Source organism: Arvicanthis niloticus, chromosome 1 (assembly GCF_011762505.2).
Source record: "Arvicanthis niloticus isolate mArvNil1 chromosome 1, mArvNil1.pat.X, whole genome shotgun sequence".
NCBI lineage: Eukaryota > Metazoa > Chordata > Mammalia > Rodentia > Muridae > Arvicanthis > Arvicanthis niloticus.
This window is the reverse complement of record NC_047658.1, coordinates 68,226,237-68,245,239: the sequence shown is the minus strand read 5'-3', so window position 1 is coordinate 68,245,239 and position 19,003 is coordinate 68,226,237. Positions and strand designations below refer to the sequence as shown.

The following is a 19,003-nucleotide window of genomic DNA, read 5'->3' as shown; positions in this document are numbered from 1 at the left end:
TAATGGGTCTAAAACCATGGCCGATGGCTGTGCTGTAAGAATGTCCCTGAGGAATAAAGATACTGCCAACTGGGGTTATGTTTCAAGACGTCTGTCCTCACCCTTGACCAACAGATCACATACAGGGAAAGAGGCCAGGACCAGGTCGGAGAACTGGGTGGAGCTGGGACATCAATGGGAGGCCGCCTTGCCTGGAAACTGGAGAGTCCTCCTGCCAGCCCAGGATCTGCTGGGGTCAGTTGAGGAGGGCAGAGATTTGGGGGCAGGTTGGGGCTTGCTCAGCATTTACTTCACACACTTGTTTAAAATATATAATCATTATATATTTATATATATAATATATAAAGAGGAATTGAAGTGAGCCACCCCAAAGAGAAAGCTATATTTTATAAATATTTCTGTAGCTCCCACATCCCACGGGAGAGGAAGGAAAATAAAAATTTACAACCCAAGTTAGTGGTTCCATGTGGTGGGCACAAGGTCCCAAAGAACATTCCAGAAAGCTGGTCTTTCTGGCCTTGAAAGGTCAAATGCTCACAGTCTTACCCATCCCTTCCCTGACTTCTTGGAGCAGCCTGGAAGGCAACATGTGGGCACTCAGGCCCCAGGCTGCCAGGTTATTTTTAATCCTATCTGTTTCCTTTGATGCCCCGGCTCTCCCAGGGCGATCAGGCCTCCTGTGGTGGTGGCTTCCAAGTGGGGTCACAGCACAGGCCGCCTCCCACGCCCGGCATCTGGCATCTGCAGGGAAGTCCACCAGGGTCTCCAGGCCCTTCAGTGGGTCCTCAGAGGAGCAGCACCCCTCCACGGGGGCGGGGCATACAGTCTCACTTGCAGACGTAGCGCTCCACAGTGCGCTCACACCTGCGGCAGGTGACGTAGCAGCACCAGTGGTACTTGCAGTGACATCGCTCCACCACTCTGTCTGTGTAGGGGTTGTAGCCGCGCCCACAGCACATGAGGTCGCAGCTGTCACTGCCATTGGAGGTCTTGTTGCACTGCCTGGGGGGGGGGGGGGGAGAACAAGAGGTCAGTGGGTGCCCATCACCTCCAGCACCTGTGTCTCCCTGCCAAGTAGCCTGCAGTTTCACCATGGTGACTGGCTGTAAGAAGGGGGATCAATCTTTGGGGAAACTGAGGCTTTCTGTTCCCTATCTTCCCTGTGTTTCCAAGAGCTCCAATAAGGAACTCTTGAGGCTATGTTATCTCTTAGTTGTCTGGTTTCTTTTTTTTTTTTTTTTTTTCTTTCTATTTCTAAATTCCAGAAGAACCCTTAATTCAGTGTCTATTTTGTGTAGTATATGTGTATTACCTGTCCATGTGCACAAATGTGTGCATATATTTTTTTGGAGGTCGAGGTTGACACTGAATGTCTTATTTAGGGGAGAGGGGTGAGTGGTCTTGGTGCCAATGTTGAGAAAGAGAACTTGTACTTTTTTTTTTTAAGTAAAAGATCTTAACACTGCTTCCAGGGAGAGCAATTGCTGACCTGCACTGCACTGCACTGCACTGCACTGGGGCTTTGTCTCTGTCTCTTCCACCCTATCTGCCTGTCTTTGTATCTATGCATCTATCTATGTATCTACCGACCTACCTACCTACCTATCTACTGACCTACCTACCTACCTACGTATGTACGTACACACATACATATATATGTATGTATCTATCTACCTACCTATGTACTTATGTATGCATACATGCATCTATCTATCTATCTATCTATCTATCTATCTATCTATCTATCATTCATTCATCCATCCATCCATCCACCTATCTATCCAGCCATTGAGAGTCTAAACCCAGAGCTCGGGATCCACTGTCCAAGAATGGACAGTGAGTTTTGGGAAACCTTCCTATCCCTGCCCCACCTCACTGTTAGAGTCAAAGACTCCTGCCATCACGTGAGTGGCAGGGATCTGAATGCAAATCCTCATGCTTACAAGGCAGGTACAGTACCATGCAGTACCCGCCCTCACTACGCTGCCATGGAGATATCATCTTTACAGTTAAAACTCCCAGGATTCATTCTGGAACACTAAAAACAGCCCAGGAGGCAAGACGGGCCTGGGCACTTTGTCTGCTGAGTGCTGGTTTGCAGGTGTCCAAGGGAGTCTGCAGTGACTCAATTCCTCAGAGGCATTCCTATGTCCGTCTGTTTGTGAAGCAGACAGTGCAGGGCAGCAGCTGCTGTCACTGGAGTCAGTGACAAACAAAAGTTCTCTTCCTGAACACTGCCTCCAAGATCACTGCTCCCCCTTCCCCTAAGCTATAGCAGAGGGTAAGGAACTGAGGAAGGTCTCCATGTAAATCAGTGTCTCCCTGCTGCCATGTCCCTGCCTAGTAAAGATTACTCAGGTGAACCATCCTCCAGCAGGGCCAGGGCTGAGGAAGGGCTGTGTCTGTGGAATACGGTTGGGGGCTGAGGAACCGGGCAGGAAACCGATCCACAGCCTATGGAGAGAGTTTTCCACTGATGCAGGGCTCATTCCTCTGGGGCCCTGTGCCCAGCCCCTCTGTGTGATAGAATCATCTCTCCCCTTCTCTGTGCTCACACTCACCCTGCTGCTTCAAACCAGACTCCCGATCCTTCCTGTCTCCTTTGCCTGACCCATTCCATCTCCACTGTGCCGACCCCCTCAATCTGGCCTCCAGATGGGAGCCTGGGCCTCTTCCTCACAGAGCCCTGGCCTGTGGGGACGGAGCCCCAAACCATCCCTCTCCTCTCACAGGCAGGACCGTGGGCTGCGGAGGAAGCAGATGCTGGCCGGGCACCAAGTATGTGCCAGACACGTTCCCAGACACCCGCTCTCTGCTCCGTATTTCCCTAACCTTGTGCACACCAGCTTTGTGGAATGCTATTAGGGGCTCCTTAATAAAAGATTTCCCCGGCTGTGTACCTCTGGGAAACTCTGTTTAATCAAATCCTTAGCCGAGGCTCCCTCAGGCTTTGGGGATGACCAGAGAGCTTCCCAGGTGCATCTGATCACAGACCTTCTCTGGGTTTCCATGAACCATCTTTGGGAATGCAACACTACCTGGCACACAGTAAGTCTGTGCAGAGCCATTGGCATGGGCTCTTTTCTTGTCTTCCCTAGCTCCCTATCCATAGCCAGGGCTGGGGCAGCTGTAGGGACTCCAGGCCCAAACCAGGTAGACTCCAAGTGGACATAGAGGATCTAGAGCCTGAGGGAGGGCTGACACTTATTGGGGGGGACAAAGGAGTATCCTCTACAGAAGCTCATCTGCTCTGTTTCAGATACTTCCTGTGCTGACTTAGATTTGATGCTGTCCCCACTTCTTGTGCCTCTCAGTTCCTCCTTTGTCTAGTGAGGGAGTGCATGTATCCTTCATCTGTTTGTGGGACGTTTACTGAGCTCCTGCTCCATGTTAGGCAGACCTTCTTCATGTACCCTGTCACCCTGTACTGCTATTGTTACTTCCTATCTAGGAAGAAGGTGGAGCCATCGGCCTCTATCTCCAGAGTCCCATTAGTCTCCCTGGAACCTCTGCCCTCCACTAGGCAAGGACTCCACCCTCCAAATGCCCACTGAGTCACCACTGTGCCTGGCCCAGCCCTGAGTATGACATTTGTGTGGCACTCACCTGTCTTGGGTCCCATGGGATCCCACCTTCTCATTCTTCATGCAGAAGTCAGGGGAGCTCTGTAGATACACCAGCTCTGAGTCCTTCACAGGCCGGATATCCAGGTCCTTGGGCACCAAGTGCTTGCGGGTGCCCATAGGCCGGTGTACCACTTTCGTGGCTGACAGGTAGCGGGTCTTGAGGTCAGCAGCCACATCCCGGAGCTCTTGCAGCCCCTTCCAACAGGTGCGAATGGAGCAGGAGCCAGACACCCCATGGCACTTACACTTTGTTTCCAGGGAGGCACGTAGAGCCTGCGGACAGTCAGGGTGTTGGCGAGTTGGCCAGAACCCTTCCCTGGCCTGTCAGTACCCTGTCCCCCTATTCCATGCCTGGGTGTTCTTAGGGATTCATGTCCCACTGGAGCCTCAAGGGATGTAGCATTTGGCTCTAAAGCTAGGAGGAGTTGGGGGGTCATGCTTCCACTACAGAGCAGCTAAGAGGGGCAGGCAGGAAGACAGCCGTCTTTGTGGGGGTTGGGGGATAACAGATGCCACCTCTCAGATATCCACTCTGGACAAGTTCTCTAACACAACCACCATAGCCCATCCGGGAGACTCACTCTTCCCCTATCCTAAGCAGGAAGGCTCAAAGAGGTGACACCTAACTTTGCAGTTTGAAAATTGTAGGACTGAGATTTGAACCTGCGTCTGACAGTGATTCCAAAGTTGTGATTTTTCAATTGTTCTATGCCTTCTCTCTCACACAAAACCAGGACTCACTAGAGACTTGCCAGAAGAGCAGCAAGAAAAAGAGAAGCAAGCAGGAAGGCAACTGGGGAGGGGTGGGGTAAACAGGAGAGAGACAGTTGTGGGGGTTTGATGGCATCTTCTTCAGGACCCACCCACAGGCTGCCAGGTGATCCTCTGTCTGAAGTACAGGACCTCTGCTCTGAAGTACAAAGCTGGCATGCTGCTGCTACCTGAGAGAATGCTGTAAGGGTTAAATGGGCTGGACTGAAGGGGTGTGTGAGTTATAACAGTTTAAGTCAATATTGGCTCTGAACATGCAGTTTAAATCAGAGCTGTGGGGGAAACTGGAAACCTTTGGGCTAGGCCCTTAGGTAGGATCCAGCCCTGGTCTGAGATATGACTCTTCCCCATAGGCCTCAGTTTCCTGTTGATGTCTGAAAGGCAGAGGTTAGACATCTTCCACGGCCCTTTCTGTTCAGCCCTTCAAACCCTCTTCTAGTCACAGGACACTTTCTCCTTTCTTATCCTGCAAGGGTCAAGGGTAACCTGGACTCACACTCTGCATCACCTGATTGGAGAAACTGAGGCTAGGGTTGCCATGGCTTTGTCCCAATCCCTCTGTCAGTGAGCTGGACAAAGTGTCAGGGATCCTCCTTACCATTGCAACAGGAAGAAGCATACTAGGTATAAAGTCTAGAACTTGCTAGAAACGTAGGAGGGAGAAGAAGGAGTCACATAGGGCCTAAGGAACCCGGAACAGAGCCCAGAGGCTCAGTTCCTGAAGGGGTGGATACTCATGGGCAGGTGCTAAGCTGCCTAGTCCTGGAGTCATTTAATCCTTGCACAGCCCCAGACTACTGGGGACCAGCATTGGCCTTTTGCATGTGGCCCCCAAGAGAAGGCCTGATGTGCCATGAGATGGAAGCCAAGCGTCCTCTTGCACAGGACAGGAGCTCCTGGTTGGAGGCTGGGGTTGCCATAGATAGCAGAGGGGCTGGGTAAAGAGAGATCTCTGGGTTCCTACAATCGGGCAAACCCCAGAGCTGGGGGAGGGGCAAGACCCCCAAGTCCCTGGCAAGGCTCTGAAACAGATCCATAGTGTGATTTGGCCTCAGTTTTCCCAGATTGTCCAAGGATGGCCAAGATATTCAAGTGTCACAGTTGACAAGTGAAAAGGTGTGGGTTCCTCAGGCCATGTGCTCCTGGCTGAGCCACCCTGGCTAAATTGTGTGAGAAATGCCTTCTGCACAGGTCACTCATGCTGGGGCTGTTTCCTTATTAATGGAAAGGGGACAACAGAACCTTCTGGGAGTTGTTCTGGGATCCCAGGAGGGAAAGAGTCAGCATATGTTCACATCATGGATTGGTGTCAAGTTGGTTTTCATTTTTGAAAAAAAAAGTGAGAAAGGGGCTGGATCATTCAACAAGTAAAGATGATTTCTGCCAAGCCTGATAATCTGAGTTGGATCCCTAGAACTCAGTAGGAGAGATCCAATCCAATCCTCTCCCCAAGTTGTACTCTTATCTAACACACACACACACACACACACACACACACACACACACGTTTAATGTGGTATGTTCGCTCTCATACTCACCCAGCCTTCTATGCAGTAACTGGGAAATGGGGAGACACTGACAGGTAGCACATGAAGGGAGCTGTGCTCTCAGGGCAGTGTGGAATCCCTTTCCCCATTTCAAAGATACGATTTGGTGTGAAGCCTGTGGCCCAGCCCCCTCCCTGTCCTGAAGGAAGGCTGAGGAACTTGCAGGAGCCTCCACCCTGTCACCACTTTATAGTTGGGAAGGAAGCTCAGGGCCCGAGCCAAGGGCAGAATGCAGAGTTCTGGGACCCTAGTTCACTGTTCCCTCTGCTTGGAGCACCTGAATCTTGGAGACTCCCTAAAGGAGAAGGGGGCCCAAGCTCTAGAGAGGGAGGAGCAGCAGGGTCCCAGTCCATCCCCTCTCCCACTCCCTCATGGGGCCCACTATGGCCCTTCTCCAGCCAGTGGCCCAGGCGCACCCTCGGGGGCGGGTGGGGGGGGTGGTTACCTGTCTCCCCACTTCACTGTTGTGTAGACGCATCAGTTTATTGGCTTGGGATCCTGTTTTTTTCACCTTCATAGGAGCATCGGAAAACTTGGCCCCCATGAGGAGCCCGTAGCTGAGGTTGTCCGCACATCCTCCCCAGCGGTTCCCGGGCCCGGGTGGCTCACCTGGGACGGGGCCGCAGGAGCAGCCGGGCAGGTCGCCAGAGGTGCAGGCCCGGGCGATGGTGTGACTGATGGTGGCGGCCGACAGGGCATACACGAAGGCTGACTCCCGGGTACCTGTAGGAGAGGTGAGCATCAGCAAGCAGACTGCTATCACTGAGAGAGAGCGAGGCGTCTGTATCTGCCATTATCCACTGTGTGCACTCAGGTCCCCACACCCTCCTCCAGGAGCCTGCTTCAAAGCTCTCTGCTATCCCTGACTGCTTTGTACATGGAAACAGTTCCTGCCTAATCGATTTGCCTAGGTCCACCTGCCTGCCCAGGAGTGGGCTATCCAGCAGTCACATTATATTGATGTGGCTTTCAGTGCAGCAGGCAGCCACCTTGGTACCGTCTACGGCAATACCCTTCATTCAGCAGTGCATTATAGCACATGTGTATCCTGAAGCGTTATTCGGGCCACTGTATGTGCTGATATATTCATTCACTAATGTTTATTCATTCTTCAATTCGTGCCTGAAACCCATATCTAAGATTGACTCATCCGCTCAAGCGTCCACCCAGCCACGGCTTATCCATCTGTGTAACCATCCATCTATTCATCCACCCGTGAATCCACGCACCTATCCAAACACAGAGCTTCCGCCTGGATCCTCCCACCACAGCAGTGCGGCGCCCCAGAGCCCATACCTCTCTCCAGGTCAAGCAGGTAGTTGGGGGCGAGTTCGATGGAGGAGCAGTTCCAGCGCATGTCAGCGAAGGCCCGGCGGCAGGCCTTCATGGCCTCCCGTGCTGCGTGCACGATGGTGCGCATGAGCTCCAGGTTGCTGCGGCAGAGCTGCACCTGCGCAGACACCAGGCCCTCCAGCTGTTTACAGTGTTGCGTCTGATTCAGTGCCAGGGCTGCTGGAGTCTTGGACAGTGCCCTGCATACCCCGAAAACCACCAACGGGAGAAAGACAGGGTGTGAGGGGCGTTTGCTCTGGAGGCCAGCCCTCCCCTCCACAGACTCCGAGTCATTTTCAGAAGGAGCCAGGAAACCAAGAAGCAACGCGCCATGTCGCAAAGCAATGGTTTGCCTGCCCTAGCCCACCCACCACCTGCGATCTGGCATGTGATATTGTCCCTTTCTGGGTCTTACGCCCTAATTCTAACACAAGATCACATCTCTTATCCAGACTGAATTGTATAAATGTCTTAGGAATGAACACATCTGCAATCAGCAACGCACTTCCAGCTGCTGCCTGGGTTCTCCTGGTCACGAACTACTCCCATTCCATCCGATCGTTTGTGGAGCACTGGTAGCTGTGTGCCAGAACCCGGGCAACTGCTGAGTCTCATAATAATCACACGTGCTATTAATTAAGTCCTTTTGCTAGTGCACACCGTGAATTAAGAGCTTTATACCATTACTGCGTTTACTTCTACACCCATTTATCACCATTGTAAAGTCCACGCCTGTGCAAAGAATTGCTATTCAACAATGCAAGGACACTCATTTTACAGTGATCCAGAATTTAGAAAATTCAACATCAAATCAGACTTTCGACGATCTCTGGACTTGCATGCTACATGTCCCTGGTTGGGATCTGGCAATACTGGGACTTCTCTACCACCATGCCTTTGCCCACAGTTGTCCTAATGCCAGGAATGCCTTTTTCTTCTTGTTCCCAACTGAATAAAAGAACTTCTACTCAGTGAAGAAATGGCAGCTACGCACCGAGACTTCCCAGCCTCCTTTGGCGACAAACATGGCGTAGACCCTTTCCTCCAGGAGCCCCGAATCTAAGGGCTACACAAGCCCATCAGCAGTTAGACAGTAAGACCCCAAAGGTTCCAGCTGTATGTATGGCTGGCCTAGGAAAAGACACAAACTAGAGACACTGCTGCGTGACTTAAGCAAATCGCCTAACCTCTCCGTCCTCACGGCCCTCATCTGCTTCAAGTATTATTTCTACCTCAAAAGACAATGGATTATGGTTCATGTTTTTAATACCTGGGAGGTAGAGGCAGGTGGACCTCTGAGTTCAAGGTTAACCTGATCTACAGAGCAAGTTCCAGAACAGCCAGGGCTACAGAGACAGGCTACACCCTGTCTAGAACAACACCCCCTCCCCCCAAAGAAGGCAATGGAGAGGCTTAAGTAAGATAATGTACTCACGTCAGGCATGGTGACACATGCTTGTGATCTCAGCTTACTGCCAAGAGAATCTTAAATCCAAAGGAGTGAAGAGACCTGACTTCCTTTGTGTGCCGCGTGTGTAGAGTGTACAGTTCTTCCTTTTTGAACAACTACAAAATGCTGATGAAGCCCAAATGAGGTAATCCTTGATACATCGGACATTGGCTTCTTCCTGCCCCTCTCCGCCATACTCTACTCGCCATAGTGCACACGCACGTGCGCACTCACACACACCCAGTACAGAATCTAATATAGACCCAGAAAGCAAACCCCTGAGGACAGAAGTCCTAGTCTGACATTTGTGGTTAGGTTGCCTTAACGAACCTAAGGTGAGTGTGCTAAGCCATGTCCCCTGGCCCATAGAGAAGGCACATACAGCATGTGTCTCTCAGATGGCTTCCTGGTCTAAGCAAATCCATTCGGCTTGTGAAGCCTGTGTGTGGGGGCTCAGATCATAGAGACAAATGGGCCTGGTATGGCTTCTCCTCTCAGCACAGCTAGGCTCTCCTGCAGCCCAGGAGTCCAGCTTTCCCTTGTCTGCCTCCCCTGGGTGGGTATGAGCAACCCCTTCATTCTTCCTGGTTGCTTGCTGTTTTTTCTCTCCCTACTGGGCTGTTTGCTATGGCTAAAGTGGAAATTTTACAAGGGCCAGAGGCACACAGCCCATGCAAGCATCATGGCTGTCTTCTTGGCATTACCCTTGGTGCCTACTCACCAAAAAGTAGGTGTTAGCCAAGAAGTGGAGTGCTGATGGAGTCCTTCCTTCTGGGCAGTGGGGGAAGTTCTTGAGGTTTGGGGCTACTCTGAGGCCCAGCACCCAGTGCACCCTAGTACCTATGGTTCACTGGTGGGTGAATCTGGGGTGCTCTGCTTCCCTAACCCCTTGTCTACTTTCCTCAAGTCCCCAGGCTAAAGAGATTCTATTTAGGAGGGGACCTCCCATAGGGCTACCTCAGCAGGATACTTGAAGCTCTTCCCAGGCACCTGGAAGTGAGGCAGGCAGAGTACAGACCCCTGTCAGGGACTGAGGGAAATGGACATCCATGGAATCCCCAGGAGCAGCTGGCACAGCAATAGATCTACCTCCCCACCCCACCCCCAAGCACTGCAAGGGCTTCCCAGGCATCCACTGATTAGTGGTAATGACCTGGGTAAGTGAACCCCCTTGGGGAGGCAATCAGGACTAAGGCAGAGGCGGGGGAGCCACCGTGGACAGCTCACAAGCTGGCCTGCTCTAGAATCCCCTAATTGGAAACATTTCAGTTTATCAGAATGGGGATGTGGAGGAGAGGATGCAGGAGAGGACAGGAGGGAACAGAGAGTTCATTGGGGAGTCTATGCCATAGGTCGAGAGAGATTTCCCTCATTCAAGAGTTGGGGTTCTCTTGGTTCAAGCTTAGACTCAGTTACACATTCACCGTGTGACCTGGGTGAGTCACCGCCAGTGCCCAGCCTCAGTTTCCCAGTGTATAGCATTCTTTGCTCATAGCTCTGTGAGAGCATTTTTCAGTGACACAGCTGGGAAGTCACTTTCAGTCCACACTAAGCCATAGACTTTATCTATCTCCTACCCCCATCTTGTCTCCAGGCCTACTCTCCTCTCATCACAAGGTCCTGAGAGGTCATTGCTTCTCCTTTCTCACACCATGGGGTTGCTTTCCTGGCTAGTCAATCATGAGGGGTCTTTCTGGGGTTGCCAGGAGCTTTGTGTCCAGACAGTTCTGTGGTACCTGACTCAGGTAAAGCCACCTTCCAGAAAGACCTTCCTATATGGCCCTGCACTTTACGGCCTTGGGTGGTCTGGGCCAAGGTCTTTTGTCATCTGCTGTCTGGTTCTCACAATGCTAAGTGAAACCAAACTATTTATTTACGTTTCTCTTGTGCAAAGCTGGACCCCAAAGACCACAGAAGCACACCCAGAGCCAGACCGGCAGAAGCATACCCAGAGCCGGGCCGGCAGTGGATTGAATCTGACATCAGAAACTCCACGCGTAAAATTAGGAGACCATGGACATGGATATGGCCTGCCTTGGGCTCCTCAAAGTTAGCTAGCGAAGGTGGCCCTTTGTTTATGTTTCTGGGGACCCTGCTGACCCCAGGAAGGTGGGAGAAACTATTCGCTCAGACTGTTTAGCCCACCTACCCTCCAGGCTTTGGGATGTCCTGGACCACATCACAGACTATTATCCATGAAGCAGGAAAAATGGAGCCTGTCTATGCCAACCAGGCAAGGTCAGACCTTCTCTGTACTTCTATCTGCCCCCAGGGATGGCCATGGGAGCTTTCCCCTTGGTGACAAGTTGGAATTCCTCAGTGATGTCCTAGGTCTAAAAACCAGGTCTCTTCAGGATACCAAGCTAGGTGGAGGATGAAGCTACCAACCCCAAGGAGAACAGCCAGGGGGCAGGGGCCCCAGAATCTCCCCAGGAACTTGTCTGAGGATCTCAGAATCAAAATGATCAAGGCCAGCTCCTTCCCTGCTCTGTAAAAAAGGGGCAGCTGCACTGGATGAAGGTTGGTAGCCTCTAAGCTGTAGATCCAACCCTGCCTAGTAGGCACTGCCTAGACCTCAGAGGCCCCTACCTGGCCCCATGGTCACAGGATCACCCTTAAAAAGGGCTCTAACTGGTTGCCTTGGCCAGACACTTGCTAGCCAAAGAGTGGAAAAAAGATTCCATGTACTATCAACCCCATGGGGGGGGGGGCAAGCAGAACTTGCCCACTTTTGTGTGCAGCCTATTAGAGGCAGAGCCCAGCTAGAAGCTAGACCTCGCAGACCCCAGACCAGGACTTTTTCCAGCCTGTGTCAGAGCTGAGAATCTGAGACACAGAGAAGCTGAAGTCTTGCCCAAGGTCTGCCTGGCAGAAAGTGACCACTTAAGCTAAACATGGATTCCTAGGATGGCACTCTTTCTGCCCCACTCCAGAGCAGCTGCATTCCTGCTAGAGCCTCTTAAGACTCTTCCTAGAGAGGCCCCGCCCTTGCTGAGTGGCAGGCTCATGGCTGCCAGCTGCTGAGAGGACAGCCTCTCATAGTCCCTTAGCTGGCCAGGGGTCTTTCCTCCCCAACCCCTCCACCAGAAGGAGCAAGAGGCTCACATCTGCCCCTGTACCCCCTCATACACCCCCAAACACACACACATGACCTATCATGGTTTACCCCACCTCTGGCCTTGGAGGCAATGCCCAAGGTTCTCAGTGTATCCCTAGGCAGTCAGGTCCTGACCCTGCTCCCCAGTCCCTGACCCCACCTGTTTAGGTTATCTGTCCCAGAAGCCCACCAGGTGGGCACCTTAGGCCACTAAGTCACATCTGGTTTCAGTTCTTGTGTCAAATGTCCCTTTCATCTCCAGGTCAGTTTCCAAGCCCGAGCACATGGTCCCCAGGACTTCCCTAGGACAGCTGGCCCTGAGTCCCCACCCCCACTGCATAACTGTCCTGGAACTTCCTTCTACCAACAGCCCAACCCAAAAAGACCTGCTCTACTCCTTGTCAGCTATGAAACTCTGCTGAAGCTGCCCCAAGGTGTCCCTTTCCTCTGTTCTGCACATGGGCTCAGGCAAGCAGAGCACACAGCATGGGTTGGGAGCTGAAAAGAAGCCATATGTGTATGTCGAAAATAGCACCCAGCACCCAGCACCCAGCACCCAGCACCCAGCACCCAGCACCCAGGAAGGCTGCATCTGTGTGCACAAGTGCCTATGCCCACTCCTACTCTTCCCCTGTGGGCAGGGGACTGAACCCAGGGTTTCACACATGCTGGACCGTATTCCAAACTCTTATTATTTTTAAATTTTAAGACAAAGTCTCACTAAGTTGCTCCAGCTGGTTCCGAATGCATCTGTACCTTGGCTAGGCACTGAACTTGCAATCCTCCTGCCTCAGCCTCTTCAATAGCTGAGATTACTGGCCTCTGCCACCAAGCCTGGCTATACTATTCTTAAACTTCACGTCTCCCGGGTCCTCTGTTTTCCAGCTGCAGTAATAGTTCAACCGTTATCCAGGGTTAGCCTCTTGAGCGCTCTGCTTGGGTTCTGTCTGATCTCACAGCCACCGCCCAGCGCCCAGCGTGCGACCTTGTGACAGTCACTTACCCTCTCTACCCTAACTTCCTTACTCACTGTGAAGCAATGAGAAGCCAGTCTGTCACCTATCACGCAGTGTTAACAAATCAGATAGAGGCCTGCAGTTCTCAGAGCTGCAACAGGACACCCTGTGGCCCCTGCTCTCTGCGGGGGACAGGGGATGCTCCTGCCTGGGGACACCTGCTTCACATTCCATCTCTGCCCATCGAGTCCTCCTTGAAGATGTCTTGAATGCAGACACTGAGCTGTGCCCATTTGTGTCGTGGCTTAGACGTGGTGGAGCGAAGCTGGGTGTTGCTCTCAGCCAATCACCTACCCCACCCCATCCCAGCACGTGCCAGCTTGGGGCTGTGTGAGTCACATGCATCCTAGAACCTCAGGATTCCCTTTGTAGGGCAGGTAAAGAGGCCCGAGAGATGTGTCCCCAGGACTCTATGAACAAAACAAGTCACCCAAGCCTGATGCTCGGCCATGAAGGCCCCTGTACCTCTCAGCAAACCCCTTCCTTCTCTTCACCTCATCTCCTGGTCTGTAAAACAATGGCGGTTGCTGAAAGGGGCTTCTCTCCCTGACTCCTGCTCTGTCTGGTAAGCAAGAGTGCCTAACCGTAGCAGAAGGAGGTAGAAGAAACCTGGCCCAGGACAGACCCCCTTTCTTGTACACCAGAAGCACAAGAAGATGGGATTTCCCTCCCAAATTATTTAATCAATAACTCAGCACCAGAAAGGGCTAGACCAGTGACCTCCAGACTATTTTCCAGAGGTTCAGTGTGTTACCATAATCTCTTCTTTCAAGCTAATCCATGGACCAACCCTCTTCAGTGCCCATGATCTATCTATCCCGTGTTTGATCTGCAGGCTCCCTAATCATGACCCCAGCAAGGCAGACATTCCTGTTCTTGATTCTCCCACCCTAGCGCTGTGCTCTGAGAGTCTTCTGCAAACACTGCCAAACTCCCCACTTCTCAGCCAAAAGTGGCAACCCCTAGAAAATCTCTGTAACCCGCATAGGTGACCCAACCAGGCGGCTCTCCTCTGAGCCCCGGAGCCTCCACTCTTACAACTCCTGGAAAGTTATTTACAGCTGGGGCTTATCTCTCCTAGCCCAGGGGCAGCTCCTTCAGGAAGGGGCTGCTTTTCCCCATATCCCACTCCTCCCATGCTGCCTACAGCAGCCAGCACAGGAGGAATTAGCACAGCATGAGGAAAACTGCCTCCAGCGACCAGACCCCGTTTATCCTTCCAGGACACCCCTTACATGTGCACACAGCCCCTAGCCGTTCAGAAGCTCTATGGGGAGTCTCCAATCAGATCCCAGTGAGCCAGTACTAACTATCCTTCTGACAGACCGAATACACGGAGGACCCACTGCTAGACTGACACTTCCCGCAAGGTCCCCAGGTGGTGGGGGTCAAAACTCTCTTTGCAGACCTCCAGGAGGCTGACAGGCCATGATCTGCCCCCCTGTGTCCTTCACTGAGCAGACCCTCTCTGGGTTGTGCCTCTTGGAGAGGATGTTTCCACTCTCTCTCACTGGCCTTTAAGCAAGCCTGTCCTGAAGGAAAAAGTCCGCTCACCACTTCTCAAGCCCACGGAGGGTAAAAACAGCATATCACAGAAGAGGTCGCCGAGCTAAAAAGGCTCGCCCGCGACGCCCAAGCCAATTTTGCCTCCCAGATTTTAGTGCGCTCACCCAACCTCTCCAGCTTTTCGCCCCATGGCCCATAAGAGTGAAGACGGGGTCCTACTTACAGCCACTTGATGCCATAGCACACGCCGGTGTGGAACGCCAGGGCGAAGAGCAGAGCCTCGCAGACCTGCGGCCGCGCCCTCATCGTCGCGCGCGCCCGGTGCTCCCGGGGGTCGCACCCTGCAGGAGCCGCGCCGAACTCCGCCGCCTGCAGGCCACCGCTGCCTGTCCTGCGCGCACGCCGCCTGCAATCACGGAGAACAGGGCGGCGGGTTAAGGCGGCGCGCGGGCTGGGAGGCGTTTTATTCAAATTACAAAGGAGGGGTCGGGCCGGACAGGCCGAGCGAGGAAGGCGTCCGCTTTCTCGTTCGCTCTCTCTCGGTAGCTCGAGACCCGCCGGCGTCAGGCTCGGATTAGGTGAGACCCGAGCGCGGCCGAGGGCGTGTCGCTCAGGGCAGATCAGGGCTGAACCGCTCTGGAAGGACAGCGTGAAGCAGATCGGAGGTTCTGGGGACAGGGGGTGGGGGTGGGGGTGGGGGACCCAGCAGAGAGCCTGGAGAGGACCGCAAGGCGGAGACCCCCCCACAACCACTACCGGCGCAAGAACAAACAGACCGCGAGGAGAGAAACTAGGGTCTCATGCTGAGGCAGCTGATCCGGGAAATGATTTGGGCTCCTATTCTAATCCACGATATTGATTATTAGTTATTGCAGCTTTAATGAGTCTACGGTTCATCCTTCTGAGAATGGGGTGATCTGAGCAGAATTCCCCTTTTACAGAGAACAGTCTCCTAGTGTGGCCATCTTTGCTCCTCTCAGCCCTGTGATGGGTATTGTCACCCCATCCATCACAGATGAGGAAACCGAGGCCCAGAGACGTGGAAACATCTGTTCAGTTAGTTGTTAGGCTGTTCAGTTAGTGAGCACCGGTCTGGTGCTTAAGCTGTTGAGCTATCTTGTCTACCTGTGCCTGACGAGCTAAGGACAAGGAGAAAACAGAAGACCTCTTCTGGGCACCTACTTTTCAATATGGGAAGGGGAACCTGCAAAAGTGGGATGGTGGTGGATGCTCTTTACAAACTGAAAGCTCTGCAGAGCCCGAAGAACTACCTCAGACTTCCAACTTCGGTGCCTTGGTCCGGACTAGGCACCGCTAACGTTCTCTAGCGGAGCAGGGAAGCTCCAGGCCCACAAGAGGTTGATTGTCGGACGCCAGGCGGCGAGCTAGAGCCGCAGAGGAGCCGCTACCCCGCCCGCTGGCAGCCGGCGGAGTTGCTTTCTGAGGCTTTACTCCGGCTCATCATTCTCACCTCATTAACTCCCTTCCAGGCTTCTCCCAAATTTACCAACACCTGGCATTCGCCCGAGTCATACACAGCCCCTCTCCCCTCTGGAGCAGCAAGGACAAAGAGATTCCTTCCAAAAGAGTCTACAGAGTCTGAAGAAGGAGGTGCCAGACTTGGGAGGGGGGTGCTGGGGAGGGGGTCCTCTGGAACAGAGAAGAGCGGTTCTCATCTGGCTCTGTGAGTTTGGGCAATTCCTCAACCACCCCAGCCTTAGTCTTTCCTTGTATTAAAAAAAAACAAAGAACCTGGCTCCAGCTTTCTTATCTTCATCTGATCTCTCTGTATCCAATATTATACATACCTGTGTAGACTGTGCACGTCTGTGTGTTTCAAATGCTTGAAAACACACACACACACACACACACACACACACACACACACACACACCAGTTTGAAACTTCATAGTTTTCTGGGGCTTTCTGGCAGAATCCAGAGGAATCTAAGTAGAAAGATTATCCCCCCGAGCCCCCCAAGTCTAAAATGCTTGGCACAAACACAGTCCAAGCTGGGGTCTCAACGGGATTTTTGGTCCAGTCCGAATCTTCCTCTCACCTCTTCCGTATCCAGATCTTTCCCTCCCTATTGGAAATTTACACACTTCCTAAAAACCAGAAAAAAATCTGCAGGATCAGATAGCGGAGGGGGGCCTCAAAATACCAGTCATTGTCTCATCGCGGAGGGGGGCCCTCAAAATACCAGTCATCGTCTCTTTGTGCCCTCCTAAAGTCTGGGATCCCCGAAGGTCTCAGAATTGATAAGTGGGAAGGGAAGGGCAAGACGCAGAAGGAATCTCAAGGACTTACAGCGGAGTATCAGGGTCCGGCTCACCACTCTCAGCGAGAGGAGGGGGCCCAAATCGCACAGCAGTTGGGGACCCAGGCCTCCAGCTACTCCCTGCTCTTCCCAGCAGCTCCAGCGGCCCTAGACTTCTCCTTCCGTCACCCCAGCACGTTGCTGAAAAGGTACCTTGGCCTCTGGATACTGATATTATACTTGTCCTACCTAAGAAGGTCCAGGACAGCCTTGCTAGCCGCTGGGTCACTCTCACCTTGCGCCCTGAGGGTCAGAGCGCATTCGCCGCTCGAAGTCCCCGGTCCGCCAGGGGGCGCTAAGCCTGGGTTCAAAGAAAGATCTGCCCCGGCCTCACACAGTGGGACTTCGGGCTCTACTGTTCCCGTCTTGGATGAAACGCAGAGTGACTTCCCTCTTGGCCTTGGTTATCCCATAAGACTTGTTTTCGTTAGCCCTGAACTAACTACGCAATTGCTTCAGACTGGGCGCCCAGCCTGCAATGGAGACAGTCTCATAGTGGGCCCGCGGAAAAAAAGCAGTGCTTATAGACAGAGAAAGAGAAAGCAAATCTTTCTTCTTCTCCTTGGACACTAAGTCTAAACTACCCAGCTTGCAGCAGTCGGAAGAATGAGTCTCCCAGGGCAGTGCAAACGTTGAACACGGACACAGTGGCGCAGGCCCGGGCCGCCAACAGGTGATCTTAAGGCTTGGAGCCGTGAGGAACTCTAAAACCTTTACTTTAGATAGTCTTCCCGCTCAGCCTAACCGGCAAGGATTGGCCGAGCCTCTCCCAACTCCGGCGTGCTATGCTGGCCCTAGATTTGATGCTGCGCACCGGGACAATGTCCGCAATTGACCAAGTGTGCTGCTCCAAGAGCCTGCCCACGCAGCACTCAAGACGAAAAGGGTGCTACAGGGACGCCGAGCCACAGCTTCAAGGTTACCTGCGAGCTTGCGTGAGACCTGACTTTAAGCTCAGCGGAGAATCTGTCAGGATCTTCTATGTTGCTCCAGGTCACCGCGGAGACGCAGTGTTTGAAAAGCGGATAGGGAAAGTGCGGAACTCCTGCCACCCGCTGGTGCGGAATCCTGGATTCCCAAAGACTCTAAGGGACACGGAGGCACTTCAGTGCCGCGGGTGGAAGATACCAGTCTGGTGGAAGTAAGCCAGATGTTCCGAGCGGCTCCAGATGTGTCGCAGGGCGGGGGCAACACTCTCCTCCCCATCCCCAGCCCCCAACCTGGAGCTGAGGTCGGTAAACAAACTCTCCCCTCTTTCCCAGCTGCCTCTAGGAGCCCTTCTCACCTCCTGGAGCTCCCCACCTCTACTCTGGCAGGAGCTACGAACTTCTCGGCCTTTGTCTGTCTGTCTGTCTGTCTGTCTGTCTGTCTCTCTCTCTCTCTCTCTCTCTCTCTCTCTTCTCCTCCTCCTCCTCCTCCTCCTCCTCCTCCTCCTCCTCCTCCTCCTCCTCCTCCTCCTCCTCCTCCTCACACACACCCTCTGTCGCGGGATCCAAATCCCCCACCCCCGGGATGGCTCGGGCGTGACCTCATCAACCCGCAGACTGCGAAGGAGGGGACCGAGTCCTGGGATGGGGGACAGGACGGAAGAGCTGGAGGAGAACTGAAGGAAACATCCAACCCACCCCATCCTTCAGCCCCGAGTCACGGAGTCCCAGGGTCGTCCAGGCAGTTGCGTTCCGCCAAGGGGAGTTACTGGGAATGCTGCGGAGGAGAGCGACGAAGGCCACTTTGGTTTGCTTCCCCAGGAGTGGGTGCCCTACTAAGAAGGAGGTCTCTCCGGCTCAGTCGCCTCCCTCCCTACCCAGCAGGTCCCTGATTAACATTTGCCACGGCCACTGCTCACCTTTGGGGCGCTCTCCGGGCGCGCCCAGCGTACCCCTGCAGCCTCGGCCGCTCTCGGGAGTTGCGAGTGCGGTTCTCCGCCGACTGGAGCGCGGACGATTGCTTCTTCCAGACTCAGCACAGCCGGGAGCGGGGAATCCAGGCAACCCCGGCGCGGACGCCGCGGCTGTCGCTTATGCTCCACTCTCTGGCCTGCGCCGGCGGATCTCCGGAGCTCTCCCTTCGCTCAGCACGCTCTGCGGCGCCGGCCGGCCGCAGCGCTTTATAAGGCGCGGACCGCCGCTTTGATCCGCCCACGTCAGCGCGCCGAATCCCCACCCGGTGGCTCGCGCGGGGCGGGGGCGGGGTCCCCATGACGCCTCGGACCCGCGGCGCCCGCCCGGCGCTCCGGGACACTTTGCACCCTATTGCCGTACGGAAGGGAATTTGCTCGCCACCGCTAGTGTTGAAAGCATGCCTGTTGTGTGCCAGCGGCGCGCCAGGCGCAGGCAAA

General features: G+C 53.6%; 1 protein-coding gene across 4 annotated transcripts; it reads right to left on the bottom strand.

Moving 5' to 3' along the window:
- Positions 1 to 352: 352 nt before the first annotated feature.
- On the bottom strand, positions 353 to 18,810 carry Wnt11 (Wnt family member 11). 4 transcript variants are annotated; one of them, XM_034523497.2, is made up of 6 exons: positions 18,512 to 18,810; positions 14,569 to 14,751; positions 7,241 to 7,476; positions 6,390 to 6,667; positions 3,607 to 3,899; positions 353 to 1,002 (listed from the first exon to the last, which is right to left on the bottom strand). In XM_034523497.2, the coding sequence occupies exons 2-6, from the start codon at positions 14,649 to 14,651 to the stop codon at positions 828 to 830; spliced, it is 1,065 nt and encodes a 354-aa protein (XP_034379388.1). In that variant the 5' UTR covers positions 14,652 to 14,751; positions 18,512 to 18,810; the 3' UTR covers positions 353 to 827. The 4 variants fall into 4 exon arrangements, with proteins under 4 accessions (XP_034379388.1, XP_076794679.1, XP_076794671.1 ...); XM_076938564.1 differs by lacking the exon at positions 18,512 to 18,810 and adding an exon at positions 17,589 to 18,016; XM_076938556.1 differs by lacking the exon at positions 18,512 to 18,810 and adding an exon at positions 16,656 to 17,599.
- Between the last annotated feature and the right edge of the window lie 193 nt (positions 18,811 to 19,003).